This window comes from Styela clava, chromosome 1, assembly GCF_964204865.1.
Source record: "Styela clava chromosome 1, kaStyClav1.hap1.2, whole genome shotgun sequence".
Lineage (NCBI taxonomy): Eukaryota > Metazoa > Chordata > Ascidiacea > Stolidobranchia > Styelidae > Styela > Styela clava.
This window is the reverse complement of record NC_135250.1, coordinates 7,541,107-7,559,024: the sequence shown is the minus strand read 5'-3', so window position 1 is coordinate 7,559,024 and position 17,918 is coordinate 7,541,107. Positions and strand designations below refer to the sequence as shown.

At 33.9% G+C, this 17,918-nt stretch overlaps 1 protein-coding gene across 1 annotated transcript; it reads right to left on the bottom strand.

Annotated features, from left to right (window-relative positions):
* Window positions 1-2,158: 2,158 nt before the first annotated feature.
* LOC120343697 (synaptogyrin-2-like) lies at window positions 2,159-9,158 on the bottom strand. The gene is made up of 5 exons (XM_039412809.2): window positions 8,920-9,158; window positions 7,730-7,801; window positions 6,965-7,112; window positions 5,038-5,183; window positions 2,159-4,210 (listed from the first exon to the last, which is right to left on the bottom strand). The coding sequence occupies exons 1-5, from the start codon at window positions 9,022-9,024 to the stop codon at window positions 4,007-4,009; spliced, it is 675 nt and encodes a 224-aa protein (XP_039268743.2). The 5' UTR covers window positions 9,025-9,158; the 3' UTR covers window positions 2,159-4,006.
* Window positions 9,159-17,918: the final 8,760 nt, after the last annotated feature.

Here is a 17,918-nt window from a genome sequence, read left to right as displayed (position 1 = left end):
ACGCGGCAAAAACGCGGAAATATTCAAGACAGATATACAGTTGTCAGAGAGATAATGATTTATTTTCCGAATACAGTATATCATACAGTTTATAATGAATGAAAAAAACTATCATCAAATATAATCGGGAGGGGGCGGGCAAGACCAAAAGATCAACTATGTCCACCGATCGATCCCTAAAAAAGAAAAATTTCTGTTAGGACATGACATTCAGGAGTCATGAGAAAAAAGGCTGCGTATAGATTTTACCGCAAATAATTACAGCAATTATTTGATGGATTACACATAACAGTTCCAAAGATACCATAATATAAAAAGGCGGATCACTCAACAAGTTAGCTAACACAACACAATCTTTGAAATAGGGCCTACTCGAATTAAAAAGAAGGAGTGACAAAGATAGATACATATTTCAAATAGATTGTATTTTAAGCCTGGTTAAAAGATCTCAAAAAAATATTAACCACAAGAAAAAAGAATATCATATTAAAATTTACATAAAACAGTTATGCACGAGGAAAAGAAAATATTTCAAGATGGGCCTAAGAATGATTAAAAAATTCTCAATATGGTCTTACATTAGTAGTAGCCTACTTCATTTACGGTTAGACAAATAGGCAATCAATCATCAGAATAAGGCAATTTATATGAATAGGTGAAAAAAGTTTAATGTCACACGTCAGAATGTAATGGGGTTTTTCTAATAGCATCATCTTTAGATTATTTGACACAATGTACGTACAATGGATCGTTTCCATGGAGGCGAATGTTGTCGTAGAAAAACCCTCGGTTTTCTCCCTAAATAACGCAACAATAGATTTCAAAATTCCTGAACCTAAAAATGGAAGAAGCCATTAAAAGTGTATTGATTGTATTTTTTTGCAAATTCCGTCCCATGGAAATGATTTTTCACGAAGTATTTTACTTTTTATTTCATAATGCTCACCCTCTCCGTGTTGCTAGGCCATCGATTTTTTTAGCAAACTCGGTAGAATGCCCTATAGGCCTACCTGTCGAAATATTTAAGATATTGTTTATTGTGGTTGCATATGTCGCCTACCACAACGGCCATGAAGTAAATCAAAAAAGGTGGAAGAGGACACTATTTTATTCTATATTGCACGACCGCCTCCGTACTGCTTGTCAGCGATTTTTTCCGCAAGATTGTTTTTTTTTTCAGATCTCATCAATAGTCAGTACCATTCCTCTCTTGTTTTTTTGAAGATGGCGGCCCAAATAGGTGTTCATATTATACCAAATGTTGGTTTCCCCAGCTGTTTGTGAAACTATTATTTTTTTTTTTCAAAACATTGTGAGAGCCAAAAATGTTGATTTATTCATGTATTTTGCATTGGGTAGTAATAGACTCTGCTGACCTTATCGGTCGTATCCACGTATCGTTACCACCAAGTCATATATCGAAAACTTTTAATTCTTATCTTGCATATATGTGTATGATAGTTTTCTGGTTTGACGAAAGCAATTCTCTCTCTCTCTCTCTCTCTATTATGATGAAATTGTATATCATTGAATTTAGATTGCTAAACGCTTGTCAAAGGTTCCCGATATTTTAGGCCCCAACGGAGGTGGAAAATTTGAATTTTTTAAATTTAAATACCCAAAAGAGTAGTTTTATAGAAAGCTATGTTTTGGCGGGATTTTTGAATACGGCCTTCAGAAACTTTTGAGACTTGCATTGCCCGTCTGAAGCAAAACACAATAACCCACGCACACGAGACGTGCGAGTTTTTTTTAATGTATTGACATTCCAAATATTAAGCAATGCCAATTGTTCCTTCTTCAACCGTGCTTTATTATGGAAGCAGGGGGAATATGTTATTCTCACGCCCTCAAAATAAAAGTCAGAGCTTGTCGTTGGTACCGTGAATATCTTATACTTTTCTACAGAATATCGTTTTGTGCCATCTGGGTTTTTGAAAACCCACCAAATCGAATATATTACACAAAAACAGTCTCAGAGGGGAGCGAATTTTTTTTTTACTATTAATTTTAAAATGCTTTGAAGTACATCTTTTTTCCAGATCTGATATCACTAATTCACTATCACGGCATTATTTGTACAATATTCATGAATATCCGGAATAGAAACCCTAAATTATCCAACATAGGCACCCGACACAGAGAAAACAAAGGAGACTTTAAAAGTGCTTCACAATTTGTTGCATACAATACACATGAACAAAAACTGCACTGTTGTTTAATTCAAATAAAGTCAGGTACTGCTGATATGCTCAAATATACTAAAAGACAATTTCTATTTATGTCAGCCAAGGAATGAAGTAAACCATTAGGTAATCCATTTACAATGTTGACTGAAGATATACCAACCAATGAGAAATTGAAATAAAAAAATTCAATAACCAAGCTCAATCTACATAAATTATGCCTATTATACACGGCCAAGCAAATCTAGAGAACAAATTCTCCAACAGTTGACCAACATCTATATCTATAATAATGTTATCACTACATAGGGAATATATAAGTACCAGGCTTGAACATAGTAAGAATAAAGCCTCATTTATTTGTTCCTGTGGCTAAATATTTAACAAAAAATTATGACATTTTCTCAGAGGGGTTAAGGACTGATTCTATCTTAAAGTTGATATTGCGCTTGCTTGATTTTGAAATTGTCTGACTATTAGATGTCAGGTTGAAGCAGATAGAACAAAAACATAAAAAGGAATATTATTTTACACAATGCAATAGTACAACACAAATAACAAAAATGATTTGAAGTCTTTTTATGCTAGAACATTTTTGACCAATTAATGACTCTAAGCACAGTTCCTCCAATCACCGACTTGCAGGGAGCCATGCTTGTTCCATTTCCAATATCAGTGACAAATCATTTATGTAGCAGGATTTCTCAAAACCAGATATTTTGTGAAAACTGCACAATTTGGAGTACCATTTTATGAAATGCTTAATTTAGGAATAAGCATTCATATTTGATCATTTGGAAGTCACAATTTTAATATAGTATGACTAAATTCAGGAAAATTAAATTTCATGCCATAACACAAATATATAAACAGCTCGGTATCGAAAAATTGATTGTGTTTCAATATATATATTATACAACAGTGTAAATTATACAAAAGGACCGTTTAAATTCCAACCAATTTTTTACACCATTAGTAATAACAGCAATCCGAGGACCATGCATACAAATTTAGTCACCCAATTGAAAAAATGCTGGTTAATAAAACAGCAAATAAGCATTTGGAGACAAGAAATTCAAAATGAGTACTAGCATGTATAACTCGCCCTGAATAGAAATCAAAGTACAGTCTATTCCAAATAAATAAACTTTACCCAGGTTTACTTGCACCTTGTAACTGACAACAATTATTTCATTAAAATAATAATATACCATATAAAGAGACACAATACAAGGAAAATAATAATAAAACTTATCTTAAACGGCTTTAGAAGGAAAACATGCCTGAACCATATACATTACATGGATGCCAACCTGTGTATACACATATTCAACTGGCGAAAAAGTTTTCTCAAGTTCAATTTGTGTGCTAGCGAGGAAATTGGATAGAAGTAAGATTTTTTTTACAATATAACGCATTAAGTCATAAAATCAGCTGTAATTCGTAATTTTTAACACAACCCACTGACAAAAAAGTGTGTAAGCCAATACCACTCAAGCGATGGTGGGAAATCAAACGGGCTTCAATCAATCGTGCTGCTGCTCTGTATCAATATCACTAACATCGTTTTATCCACTTCCACTGGCAAAAAGCAGCACCTTTACATTTCTTTAATCAATAGGTTTAACAAAATTACGAGGGGTTGGTAATAGCTTTGTAAAATAAAAATGTTGCATGCAACAAAGTACATTTTAGAATTCTTCTAAAAAATATGTTTTCCCACTTCAATTCTAAAAGGTATAGGCTCACATGCGAATGCTATCTACGTTAACTATATTTTTAAATCAAAATTGTGCAAAATGTGTTTCGAATAGAATTCATCAATATGTAGGCGGCTGATATTCCGGTGCAGGATCTTTTGCTGAAAACGGTGGGTCTTGATAAGATCCTTGTATTTCGCTATCGCCTGGGAAAGAACTGTAAGGAGAACTACTTTGCTCCAGACTTGGATCGTTGTATGTTGGTGCAAAAGCAGACAATGTTCCTTCTCTGTAGTCTGAGATGCAGAAGTATGTCAAGCATCCCTGTGAATCAGAAAAGCCTTGTTTATTCCATAAATTATTACCTAATTTGAAGCTATATCAAGAGGAATCCCCTAAAAATATTGAAAAAATTATAAACCTCGCTCGTATTCTTGAACTAGAATTTCCGCCAGTTTTATATCCTAATTATATTCCAATTTATTATAAATCAAATATTCTACTTTTATATTGAATTCAGCTTTAGCAAATTTTGAAATTCAGTGACTATGAAATACTCCAAAGTGGCATATCAACTCCCTAAAACACGCAAATACACATATTTCATTTATTTTCAATTTTATAATGTAAAGTTAATGCCTAATTGCCTATAATGAGCTACCAGTATTAAAAACCGGCTTTGATATTTCAAAACAAAGCTTACATCGGGTGTATGATAACAGTACTAATTATTTTAGTTAACCCCCAGGAAGTGAAATAGGAAAAATGCACTACTACATTCCAAGCTTCTTTAAAAAAATAAACATTAACTAATATGTCATAAGTAACTCTATAACAAAAATTTTAACGTTTTAAAATAATTTTGTTACTACATTTCCATCTGACCATATGCATTATTAAATATTACTGACACGTTGAAACTAAATGCTTGCTTTAAAATTCATTTCTATAATTTAACCTATTTCTTAGAAAATTGATTTTTTTATCAATGAATCTGCCTCAACGATAGAGCACCTTCTTCCCTAAGTGTCTTTTATATAATATTGATTGGGAAGGCTCGCAGATTGCAGCTCAATAATAAACAAAAATAATTTAAGTTAAATCTAACCAAGCATGTTCGATAGATAATTGGCCTATATGAAAGGGCTTACCCAAGTTAAAATAGAGAAGAATGAAAATGCAATTGCGGCTTTAGCATTTCCGGCACCAAAAGAGTGATCTTCTGGTTTTGTTTCCCATGAATTCCATGCATGTGTCAAGTAGCAAAATCCAACAAAGTATAGGAATGTCCATAATGCTAAAAAAGAACAAGATAGCAATGCTCAAATATATGGAACTCAAAGTCAAAGGTCATATACAAGTATTCCATATGCCATATATAAAAGAATTTACATGAATGAAAATAAAATTGCAAAATTCAATTTTGGGTCCCAAAGGATTCAGAGGAAAAAAATAGAACATAACAAATAGCCTTTTAGAAGTTTCTAAAATCTTCCAGCAATGTAAAGTTAAAATTGTTTGGTCTATTAGTTGTAAAAAATAGTGATTTTTTTCACAACAAAAACAAATGCCAACAACAATTTAGCACAACCATACGCATTTGAAAAAAGAAAGAAAGCAGAAGCCCACCAGTGGCTTCAACCACTGACAGTTTGAAATTGATTAGTGCATTAGTTTCGAGAAAAAAAAAAGATTTTTCACAACTTATATATCAAGTTGGTTAAGTATTAACTATTAAGTGGTTATGAAAACGACCAAGTAGTTTAGCAAAATGATCGATATCTTCATGTCTGAATGTGATAGAGTCAATATTGATAAATACTAAGAAAATGCAGGATGTTAGCGATGATTGGATCAATCAGTTTCCAAAAATTGAACAGGATGTAAAAAAATAGCTTGAAATTGAGTATAGTCTGAACAGGTATTTGACAATTATTAAAAATATGTTTCATAATCATTGTTCATAACAGAGATACCCGAAATGAATCAAGTTGAGATCAACCATATTCAATATTTATATTCTTGATTTTAAAAATATTTTAAAGTAAATTTGTCTGAAAATTTATTATTTGGAATGATAAAAACCGTCTCTATTGAATCTTTGAAAAGTAAAAAGAGAAAACCAATAAAATTACTTTATCTCAGCTTTCCCAAATTAAAACTCATTGAATATAAATTGACTTCGAATAAAAGTTTTTTGTCAACATGATCCAATTTATTCTTTCAATATTATATCTTGAAAAGTATCATTTCAGATTGTATTCGAAATAGTAGATAACGGTATTCCATTTCGAACATCACTGGATTATATTTTATTTGAAAATTTTCACTTATTTTGTTATTTCTCTAAAACAAAAGACACTGTTTATTGAATAAAACAGTTCTTTATTCTTAAATGCAACTTTCTTTATTAAATATTATTAAACACAAGTTTTGGCTAAATCAAACTTGATAAGTGATAATATCTAAGTGTTCAATATATAAATATATCGTATATGAAGACATCAAGACATTTATATTAAATTTGCATTATAGTGTGGGAGGCTATTATAAACAACTACAGAATTGGTTCTTCTCTAGACCATGCTAATAAAATGCATCAGATGTGCCACTAAACGAATTCATTCAATAAAAGATAATCAATGGCATAACAGAACACCCAAAGTAAAACAGTGCACATAAAATTCTTCGTAATACCATAGAACGAACCTTAATTTATTATAGCGAAAAATAATTGCTACAAGAAAAGTATGGCCCATACATGCTCATTCTCTAAATAATTTTGACAGAAAAGTAGCCAAATGCACCGGGGCAAATGCAAGTATATTGATTAATTGTGTGGTGAATCAATAAATAATTCAGCTCCAGAAAATTGTTTCTGCGGTCTAACATGTGGAAGGACTTAGGGACACAAATCTCCTGGGGAAGAAAAACATATAAGCTACAAAACTTGTATCGCAAAATTGCAGCAAATGCCAGTCGAAGGGTAATAATGTAATTGTGTTATTAAAAGCGAAGCAAGGAATCATTGACTTATGCCCATTGTTTATTATGATCTCTTCTATTAGGATAATATACCTGAAAATGCCATATCAGCTATGACAACCTTTTTCCTCTTTTCTGCACTAGTGATGCTTGGAAATATAAGATCGCTAACAAAAAACACAGTTGCTCCGATGAATGCTAGAATTCCAATAGCAACCCCATAATGGCAAGCATTGGCATCCTGAATAGGAAAAAATATTATTGATGTAATAACCTCGATGTAGCCATTATTCTCACAAACTTTTGCCAGAGGACCTTAAAAATCAGATTGATGAATAAGAGTTTTGGTCATATTTTCAGATCTACTGGTCTAGTAAAAGACTCTTTAACAAATTTATATATACAAATACAATTATTGTTGTTTATTTATCAACCTAAAAAGGCTTGTCTGTTGAAAATTCGAAGCATACGAATGATTGATAACCAAGCTGGGGCTGGATAGAATAAAATATTTGTCATATCATACATGTTCAAATAAAATTTATCTTGAATGAAAAACTGAGGACTACTGTATTTTTTATAACGATAAATTTATCATGAACTGTCAATTTGTTCGTGGCCATTTCGTAACAGAACTGAATCTTCGATTTAAAAATTGGACAAAAAATAATTTCAATAAATTAATATTCGATTTTTAATATCCAAATTATTAGACATCAGTCATTACTGGTTATAATATAAAACATCATAAGATAAGATACTACCGTAATACATACTTTTAGTTATGTATACAAATTTTTCATCCCCCACACCATTTATCCAAATTATGATGTCATTATAAAAAACAAATAAACTTACGTTATTATATACACATTTCCCCATGTGATATCCTTCTGAAACAATGCATCCAAAAACTATGATGGCGAATAACTGAAAAAAAGAGAAAATAGAAATAATGCAAAATACATTACAAACTGACATCTAACAAAGTATGGATGATATTGAAATGTAGAAATTAAAATGCCAGAACTTCATACTAGATGTTGTTACCATCAATATTCTGGAAAATTCAATATTTCATACAGTTCACATCAATAAAAATTTCGATCACATACACACGTCAGACACGTGGCTCGACAGCAACTAAAACAGTGTATTATTAAATACACCAATTGAACAGTTGTTGTTAAGTATGACTCACTGCCTAAATCAAAATTTTATAATCGAAACATATGAAATTATATATATGGATATAGAATACATTTTACAAATTTATAAAATCATTCAACTTCATGATACATCGTATATTCTGCCAAAACAAATGTATCACATAACACAAATATTTAACTAACAACTTTTCAATCGTGATGACATATTAGCGAAGCTTAATAACAACCGAAATTCGTTTAGTGAATGTTTTATCACTACACTGAAACATGTGACAAAGAGATTTGTTTACAATTACGTCTTTATGTATACATTGTTGTTGTATCGTATGTTCAGCCTATGTTCATGATAAATTCCATACTATTTTTATTCTGACAACTTTGGTATAGATCACATGCTATTTTATATAGGCTGTATCCTGTATGTATAATTTACTTCTAAATAGTATATTCAAAAAATCCTTCTGGAGTCGATTGAAATTTTGAAACTTAAATAACTCAAATAAATACTTTAGTTTATCATGTCAGTATAAGTTTCATACAAATAGGAAACTTGGGAGGCCTGAAAACTCAAATTCAAAAAAGTTAATAGTGTTAATATATTTGAAGATGTTCTAAAACTTTTTGTCCTATCTCCTTTAAATATTAAAAATTCTACAATACAAATTACGATCTTAATTGGAACTGTTTAAAAATAACAATTGGCTAAAATGTCTTGTCTGAAGAAGTCTGACCTCGGTCAGACGAAACGTTACATAAATATATTTGTGTTCGTGTGCAGCAAGACTCTTGAATTGAATAGAATGGCTAAAATGAGTAGTTGATTCATACTAAAGTAAATTAGGAAGTATAGTTAATATTAATATGCAGTTCCAATCATACCCAACTCAGAACTCTCAAAATTGTTTTTGGACGTTTGATAAATTCCACTGCATTGAAGGGTTCTCCCGCTTTTGCTGCTCCGTACGCTCTACCGGTTGACTCCATGATTAAAACTAGACTTCAAAATTTGATGTTTCACAGACAACGTCACAATACAATACAGTGCTGTTGATTCCAAGATACCAAATATATACCAGAGGAATATAGATAGTCAATGTAAAAATCAATATATTATAACCTACAAAATAAAAATCATTATCTCTATTAACCTTATAATGAATCAAGTATGATTGTCAAGTAAAAATACACCCAAAGATCATATATGGCCTGGCATTATCAAAAAAATCAATGTTCTTATTGATTTATTTTTTCATTTGAAAAGGTTAGATTGGGTTCTCTCCTCTTCAGTCTTCAGTCTATAGATCAAAGGTATTGATGAATGAATGTTAACATATGGTAACAATAAAAAGTAATTGGCAAAGAAAAGTAGGCTAATAAAGTCAGAAAGTACGACTCTACTTCAGTTAAGGATATAGAAACAATTTACTATGCATACATTGACTGCTGGACTGTGAGAATCAAAAATCACAACTAAATGGGCTCACAGACTTTTCGCCACACAGACATTTCTTAACAACTAGATGGCATAAGATGGTTTGAGTTTCAGTCACCCTGCTGCCCTGGGAGTAAAAAATATTGATATATAAGTAAAACATCTGGGACGAAAGTCTGAATACTTATAAAAAGTGATATTTATCAAAATCTGCATTCAAAGTCTCATAATTCCACTGTTTACAGTATGTATATTCCGGTATTTGAATAATTGAAAAATAAAGAATTATGAAAAAAATAGAAATAAATAATAATACCTTTTTGGGTACCGTATCACACCTAGTTCAACCTGCATACTGGCATAAGCTAACATTCTACTCCTGTACTCCACTGTGTCTGTTGATAAAGCTAATACTGTAATATCTGAATATAAAAATAGTTCGCCATGTGAATAATGTCTTTTCTTCTGTCTCTGGAAATATATATAAAAATACGTTTCGACACGTTCTGTCAGATTTAAAATTAGTCAGATATATTACAGCAAATCATCACAACCCCATGATAACGATGCTAATGAATCACGTGATAGCATCAAAGAACAAAACGTCAGAAGATTTTGAATTCAGGACATCAGGAAAAATAGACAAATATTTTGCGCGTGTTTCTTGGTCAAAATTGAGTTTAATAATTTATCTCTTATTTTCTTTGCTGATTTCATAATCATTTTTTTTATTTGTTCTTACCAACCATTCTATCACCTGGTATGCTGAGTATGGAGTCGATAGGAAGGCTAAGTTATCAGTTGGATTTCCTGGAGCAAGAAACTGAAACCGACCATCGGTTGCGCGAGCTACCGTGTTTCCCCGAAAATAAGACCTAGCCTGAATTTTAAAAATGATTTTAATATAAGCCCTCCCCTTAGAATAATACCTAATCAATAACGCATTTTTTTTACCTAGTCGATAGCAAACAATCCCTCCTCCACGTTTCAAATAATTTTTAATCTATGTTTTACAGTTATTTTGACTAAAAACGTGTTATTTATAAGCAAATGGATATTGGTTTTCATATTTTGTATATTTGAGGATCTCGTAATTCTCTACTTTGTAATTTTGTTATTGATAAATGAAAATATAAGTCATCCCCCGAAAATAATCCCTAGTTTGAAATAGGACTTATTTTCGGGGAAACACGGTACACGCACCTGCGGTCTGCACACCCCCCTAAAATATCCACCTCCTAATTTTCAGATGTGACACCATACTTTAATTCTTAAGCTAAATAAAAATGTATTTGGGTATTTAGGAAGCGACTTATATGCCGGTGAAGATGATCAGTCAAATACATAACACATTTTTATAATTTAGAGTTGTCATATCTACCACCCACGAAATTCGGAAACACCCCCCGCTAAAATGAAACGCCGGAGAACATACTGGCACAGGGTAATTGGCGGTGAGGTGGCATGCGTACTGTATATCCCAAACGCTGATCTCGGTGTGCCAAACATTGAGCTAGTTCATTGATTTTGAAATTTCTGCAGGGAAGTTTTTGTTTGATTATTGAGTAGTGACCACTGGCGTGTGTATTCAAGTTTTGGATCTCAACGAGGGACAAGCCACTGAAAAGGTAAACGGAAAATGTGATATGTTTGTTCGTTTTGAAATGTAGGAGCTAGAATACCCGGGTTGTGGTTGTGTTTATCCTCATTGTTTGTATGACGCAGGCATGTGTTACCATAATGCTTGCAATCTTAAGACTTACTAATGATTATCTGGTATGCGCACCAAGATGTCGCATAACCTGAACCCAAAGCTGATACACAACCTACTACGGAGTTCAGGTTGTGTGTCATCTTGGTGCGCATACTTCAGGAGGTCCGATTATCTTTATTATTGTCTCTCTTACATTCTGTGTGTCGGGGTGTCGTCGCCTATGTACCGTTAGTAGTTTCATTATAGAGGGTCAACTCATTCTCTGTGGTTTCATACCACATGTTTGGCCGCGAGACGAGGCCCTGGAAAACGCCCAGAAAATGAGTTTCGTAGCGCACATAAGGGATCTACCTGGAAATAATTCTAAAATGTTCCTTAGAAATTTAGTAACAGATTATACCTTATCCCCATTTTCAAAAATTGCACGAAAAAGACGCTTTTACTGCAAGAAATATATGCTACGATCTGTCCTATATTCTCTACTTTTCCGGCAACATTGGCCAATGAACGCAGACTTCTGCATGACGTAACAATTGAATTTGATCAGCTGTTATCGGGCGGATGAATCTCAGTTATTACTGCTTGACCTTGCGTTGAGTTGAGTAGCCATTCCATCGACTTTTTTTAGTTATCATTAGTTAAGTTAAGAGGGTGTTAAAAAGAATGGGTAAGTTATTAAACACTTGTAGATCGCAGAATCGCCATCAGGAATCGGGGTTATCAACGCCTACGAAAACTCAGATAGCTTACGGAGCATACTGTGCATAAGTTCGCATTCGCAAAGCCGAAACTGTAAGTACCATCTCGAAAATCCTGCAATGAAATCACGTACTGTCCTGGAAATATATATCTGTGAATGAAACAGTATAGTATAGTAAAGGGTGGTCCAAACCCAGGCCACGTGTGGCCGCCTGCGGCTTCATTATCTGTGGCCCGCGTCTCATTCGGAGAGTAATCAAAAAATCACATTTGGTGTTGTTTCTTCATAAAATCACCAGAAAAATCACTAATGTCACTGAATTGACTAGTGTTATTGCTAGCTGAGGTAACTAGCGAAGTTGAATTCCTGGCAGTCTAAATTGTTGTCTGGCTTTTTATCTTTTTGGTCGGGAATATATGCTAACAATTTTGGCATCATTAAAAACTAAAAATTAAAATTCTTTCAGCCTAGGTTGGCTATGCCTGGTAACTGAATATTAATGTCATGGCTAAACAATATAATTCATGCTGGGTGTTTTTTTGCAACCACGCTAAACAGTATTACAGAAAATGCTGCCAATTTAGTAATTACCCTCTTGTACTTCACACATTTGGTAATCAATCAATCTGCAGTTATCTGTGAACATGAGTTTGAAAAAAAAGCTGACGAATTCAAACAAATTTTTAACTATATGTGGGAGAGAAAATACCACAATGCTTGCTTGATATGTCGGTAACAAAAGAATTGAATTTTAAACAGCATTTTAGAATCTTGTGAGCTATTTCCAAAGTTGGGATTTTTGCTCTGGAAAGCTTAACAATGTTCGAAAACTCTTACTCAAAGTGTTGTTCTATATTGCATATATTGTTCACCTATTCCTGTCACTATTGCGGCCCTCAAACAATGCAAAAATAATTTTGCGGTCCCAGAACAGATAACCGTGGACCACCCCGTAGTACTAAGCTATAGTTTTTGGACACGTAGTGGACATAACGATCGTTTCAATATTATGTTGTTGTTGTTGTTGTTGGACACGTAGTGGACATAACGATCGTTTCAATATTATGTTGTTGTTGTTCTTGTTCTTGTTGTTCTTGTTCTTTGACACGTTTTTAAAAAGTCGCTTTTCTCTTCGAATACTGGACCAATTGCTTTGAAATTTTCAGTGGTTGAAGATTAATTTTTTCGCTAGAAAGCTATTACTTTTGTTTATTCTTAAATGTAATATGAATCCTATGAGATATGATATTTCATACAAAATTTCGCGGTATTTATTTTTACTCATGGGAACACTGTTTTACACTTATTTCAAGCGGTTTCGCGATCGATTGTCTTGCTCAGTACTACAGCTACTGTAGGTCGGTACTGGTAAGTTGCCATACCGGTGCCGTAACGCAGTGAAATTGACTTATTCCTTCCGCGGTATTACTAATGCTGCAATGCAAGTTTTATAGCCTATCGTATGCGGAACGGAATATCAGACCTACAGGTTCGGTACCGGTACTGGTAGCTCAGTACGTAAGTACGATACTGGTACTGGTGCCGGTACCGGTGTCTTACCACAATGAAATTACCGTAACTTATTCTTTCACGGTCCTACCAGTGCAGTAATGCAAGCGTTGTAGCACTTGTAGCCTACTATATTTGTTTATTTTGATGAGAGTCTACTGGAAACAACATAAAATTTGAAAGGGAAGAATTGTTCTGTGATCAATTATCTGTCCTAAAGTGTAAATAACATAAAATTTGCAAGGGAACAACTGTTCTGTGATCAATTACGGTACCGTATATGGCCTACAGTGTACAGGTAAGATGCTGGCTGACTGCTAACCGGTACTGGTAGCTCAGTACGTAAGTACGATACTGGTACTGGTGCCGGTACCGGTGTCTTACCACAATGAAATTACCGTAACTTATTCTTTCACGGTCCTACCAGTGCAGTAATGCAGGCGTTGTAGCACTTGTAGCCTACTATATTTGTTTATTTTGATGAGAGTCTACTGGAAACAACATAAAATTTGAAAGGGAAGAATTGTTCTGTGATCAATTATCTGTCCTAAAGTGTAAACAACATAAAATTTGCAAGGGAACAACTGTTCTGTGATCAATTACCGTATATGGCCTACAGTGTACAGGTAAGATGCTGCCTGACTGCTAACTCAGTACCGCTTGACACGTTTTTAAAAAGTCGCTTTTCTCTTCGAATACTGGACCAATTGCTTTGAAATTTTTAGTGGTTAAAGATAAAAATTTTCTCCAGAAGGCTATTACTTCTTTTTTCGCTATGACGTCATCAAAATTATGTGACTCTACGTGTCCATATATTTGAGCATAGCTCTCTTGTTCTTGTTATTGTTCTTTGACACGTTTTTAAAAAGTCGCTTTTCTCTTCGAATACTGGACCAATTGCTTTGAAATTTTCAGTGGTTAAAGATTAATTTTTTCGCTAGAAGGCTATTACTTTTATTTATTTCAAAATTTTGCGTGAATTCTATGAAATTTGATATTTCGTTTAAAATTTTGCTGTATTATTTTTTATCCACGGGAACACGGATTTTAGTCAGTGTCGTGACTGGCTGTACGTTTTGATTCTGCAAAATTCTTGCTACTGGAAATTCAGAACTTTTTTGAGGGTACCGGTAGCGTCGTAGGTACCGGTAAGGACTGATTCGCTCTGGTCTAACGTGTCCATATATTTGTGCGTAGCTCTCTTGTTTTTACTGAAATCACGTTTTTCGTAATCGTCTCGATAGAGGGAAAATAAAAAAACAGAGCTTAATTATGTGACGAACGATGGAATGCATTAATTTCGTTGAGGTCCAGTCTAAGCAGAATACAGAGATTTTATAACTATCTTAATCTTACCTGATGTATGACCTGGGGTGGTGAAGGGGGTGGGTGGCCAATGAGAATCTATACATTCTCACTGGTTAAGCCAACGTTTCCCAGACGGGGAGGAATTTTAATGTTCTTTGGAAGGAAATATCACTTTGCATTTGGTGTATATTCAAAAATATTATTTAGGTGTTTAGTATAATTGTAATACGAATTTATGGAGTATTCACGCTGTGTAAAAGTCAGAGTGCGAGTTGTGCATAGCCCTAGCCATGAATTCATTGAAGATTGAACAAACAACGGAAACAGAATTTTTGTGTAGTGAGAGAGGAATGAAAAAGATTCGAAATAGACAAAGGTAGGAATTTGTCGAAATAGGTTTGGAACCGCTGGGTTAGTCAAACCCTGCGGCGGCGAGATGTCTCGTCTGCCACATTATCATCAACTATGGACCGTGGGATTCGGACTATGCAAATTCAAGCATAGAAATCAATTTGAGAACATATCTTGTCTAATTTGAAATGGAAAAGATCATGATCAATTGATGTTAAAAGTTGGTTAGCATGAAAACTTTGCTTGATCAATTTGATTCTAGATATTTTTTCTAAAACTTTTTATTCTAGAATTTTTGACGCTTCCTATCTACATAAAGTCGACTTAGTTTTCTACCTATACCGCACAAGTCGGAAACGGCCTTTGTATAAAGTTGTGCCAAGAACTCGTTTCAGAACTTGTATTGACGGACTGTACCCGTGTGACCACTATTTTCTGTATGTTTTCGTCGTCGCGTAGTTTCATGAGGCCCAAAAAATAATTGTAATCCAAAACAGGAATACATAGTCACACGAAGCTCAGAGAGTCGGGCAAACAAGCGATGACAATTTTTGCAATAAACGAACCGGTACAAGGTAGTATCAAGGTAATTGTCATATAAACCAACTTAGAACTGGCATAATTTATGCATTTCGTCAACCATAGAATCAGGTGCCATTACATATTTGAGTACCGTAACGTAGTATAGGAAAAACTGAATGCAATAAGTTAAAGTATTAACGAGGGCGGGATGTACAATGGAGATGTTATGGAAGTGATAATGGTTGAAAGTGAATATAACAGTGAAGCTCATGCAGCGCTATAGATACCAGTAACATTTGATAGGATTTGCACCTTAAACAGCCAGGCAGTAACAATTTGCCAGGTAAACGTAAAATCCCATCAATGGTTTAATGCTGTCATAATTACACTGCGAAGAAACACCAACGCCACAAACTGCGGTAGAAAATACCTATACTGGTGCCAGATATTTGATCACTTTAAAAAAATCAGGCCTGTAGTATGGCGTCATGGCACCGGATAACTGACGTCATGATAACCCTTCCTAGTCGCCAAAGTTCGAGGGAGGGTGTCATGACCCTAATTGCTGGCAAATAAAACATTGCTGATGAAAAATGAGCATTCGAATTTTTGTGGGTCTTGAACAAGACTATAAAATTAAAAAACAACTTGAAAACGAATAATAAACGGTTCGAAGGTGGGACAGATGTGTCGACGGCTATAAGGTGGGCCGAATATAACAACTCAGTTGATGGACTTGGATTATGAAAGATAGGAACAGTTTGCACCTAAAATGGTGGGCAACGAAGGAATAGGATTCGAATAATGTTGACTACGTTGGTAGCTGTCAATTTATCGAAAAACTAAAAAAGAAGAAATGATCGGTCATTTTATATGGAACTACATTGCACCTACGACACAGCCCTCACGTCTGATTTTATTCACAATAAAGGATTTCATGCAAAAACATTCAGAAACTTTTATTAATCTTGCTGGCTCTGTTTTCACCTAACCTACGTTACTTCACAGTTGTTTACCTCACTCAAGTTTGGTTTGCTTCGAATGCATCAAACATATTCTAAAGGATAAGCAAAGAAATACCATGTCCGCTTAAACAGTTTTATGTTGTAACTCACCATGCCTGCAGTGTGTTTATGTTGCACAATTTAGACGCCGGATCGATACACGTTCGTGTTTTTTTTATCTTCCTTTATACTACATGTTTGTATGTGTGTAAGATGAGTAAACTGGCACATGTAAATCTACATGTTCAAAACTTTTTTAGGGTTTTTCCGATTTTCCCAATCTTTTGTCTGTTCATTGTTTTGTGTAAAATAAAACTATACTTATTGGAAGAGATGGAGTGATGATATAGTTTTTTTTTTAACTCATTTAGCTAGGATTCTAATGGTAATGGTGAAAGATAAATGCGTATCAAGTAAAATAAGTTGGAACAATTACAAAGATAATGATATAATAGAAATATTCGTTTGAATCAGTGCAAATTTAGTGGGCTAAAAGTTTAATTGATTAATTTAATAGTACGTGTCCGAGTCATTTTATTTAGATAGAGAGTGACTCGGGTCGAGCATAATATTTCTGGAACATAATATTTTTTACAATACAGAATTTAAAATGTTAATATTCGCAGAGTGAATAGCGTGCAGCGGCGATTATGGCTTAACGCTCAATACGGTATAGAATCTTGAGGGTATTTCAAGCAAAGAGAAGTTACACTTCGTCGCTGCATGAATTCAACCTCACTACAAAATTCTGTTCGATAATAATTTACGTACACGCAACTAGGACCCTTGCACTCTTGCAAAATGTTAAATATTTATGTCTACGCGACTGCAAATAGTATTTGCTACAACATTGAAAACTCTGCAAAGATCACATGCAAGAAGTTTGTTTGGAGCGACAAGCAGCAGCGCCAGCACAAACCGTTAGGTGGCGCTCTGAACACATTTGGAATTTGAGTAAAAAAAGCGTAAACTTGAGGTTGGTTGTGGATACCCGCACACCATAACACCAGTCAAAGCATCACGTACGGAAGTAATATATTCATATGATATGTACATAAAAATGGTTTTATTTGTTTTTAGTTCTTACCATGGTAGACATTTCTCACATTTTCTTCATCGAATGAGCATGAATTGTTTATCCGGATTTATCCCATGCGTATATGGAAGTACCAAATGTTAAAAGTTGCACAGTGTTTATTCTAAGATGCGGTTTTTATATCGTAGTGTGTAAAAGAAACACTTAAAACTATTATGATTTTTCATGACACTCTGTCATAGTATGTAGTATGTCGCTGTTGCGTCATGTACTACCCTATAGTCATCGTGACATTCCGTGGT

What these genes read in the sequence shown, in the direction of transcription:
- LOC120343697 (XM_039412809.2), bottom strand. Translation starts at nt 9,024, where the DNA reads ATGGAGTCAACCGGTAGAGCGTACGGAGCAGCAAAAGCGGGAGAACCC. An exon ending in GGAAATGTGTATATAATAAC is followed by an intron (nt 7,113 to 7,729) that starts GTAAGTTTATTT and finishes TTTCCTATTCAG; the next exon opens with GATGCCAATGCTTGCCATTA. An exon ending in AGCTGATATGGCATTTTCAG is followed by an intron (nt 5,184 to 6,964) that starts GTATATTATCCT and finishes GTTCTTTTTTAG; the next exon opens with CATTATGGACATTCCTATAC.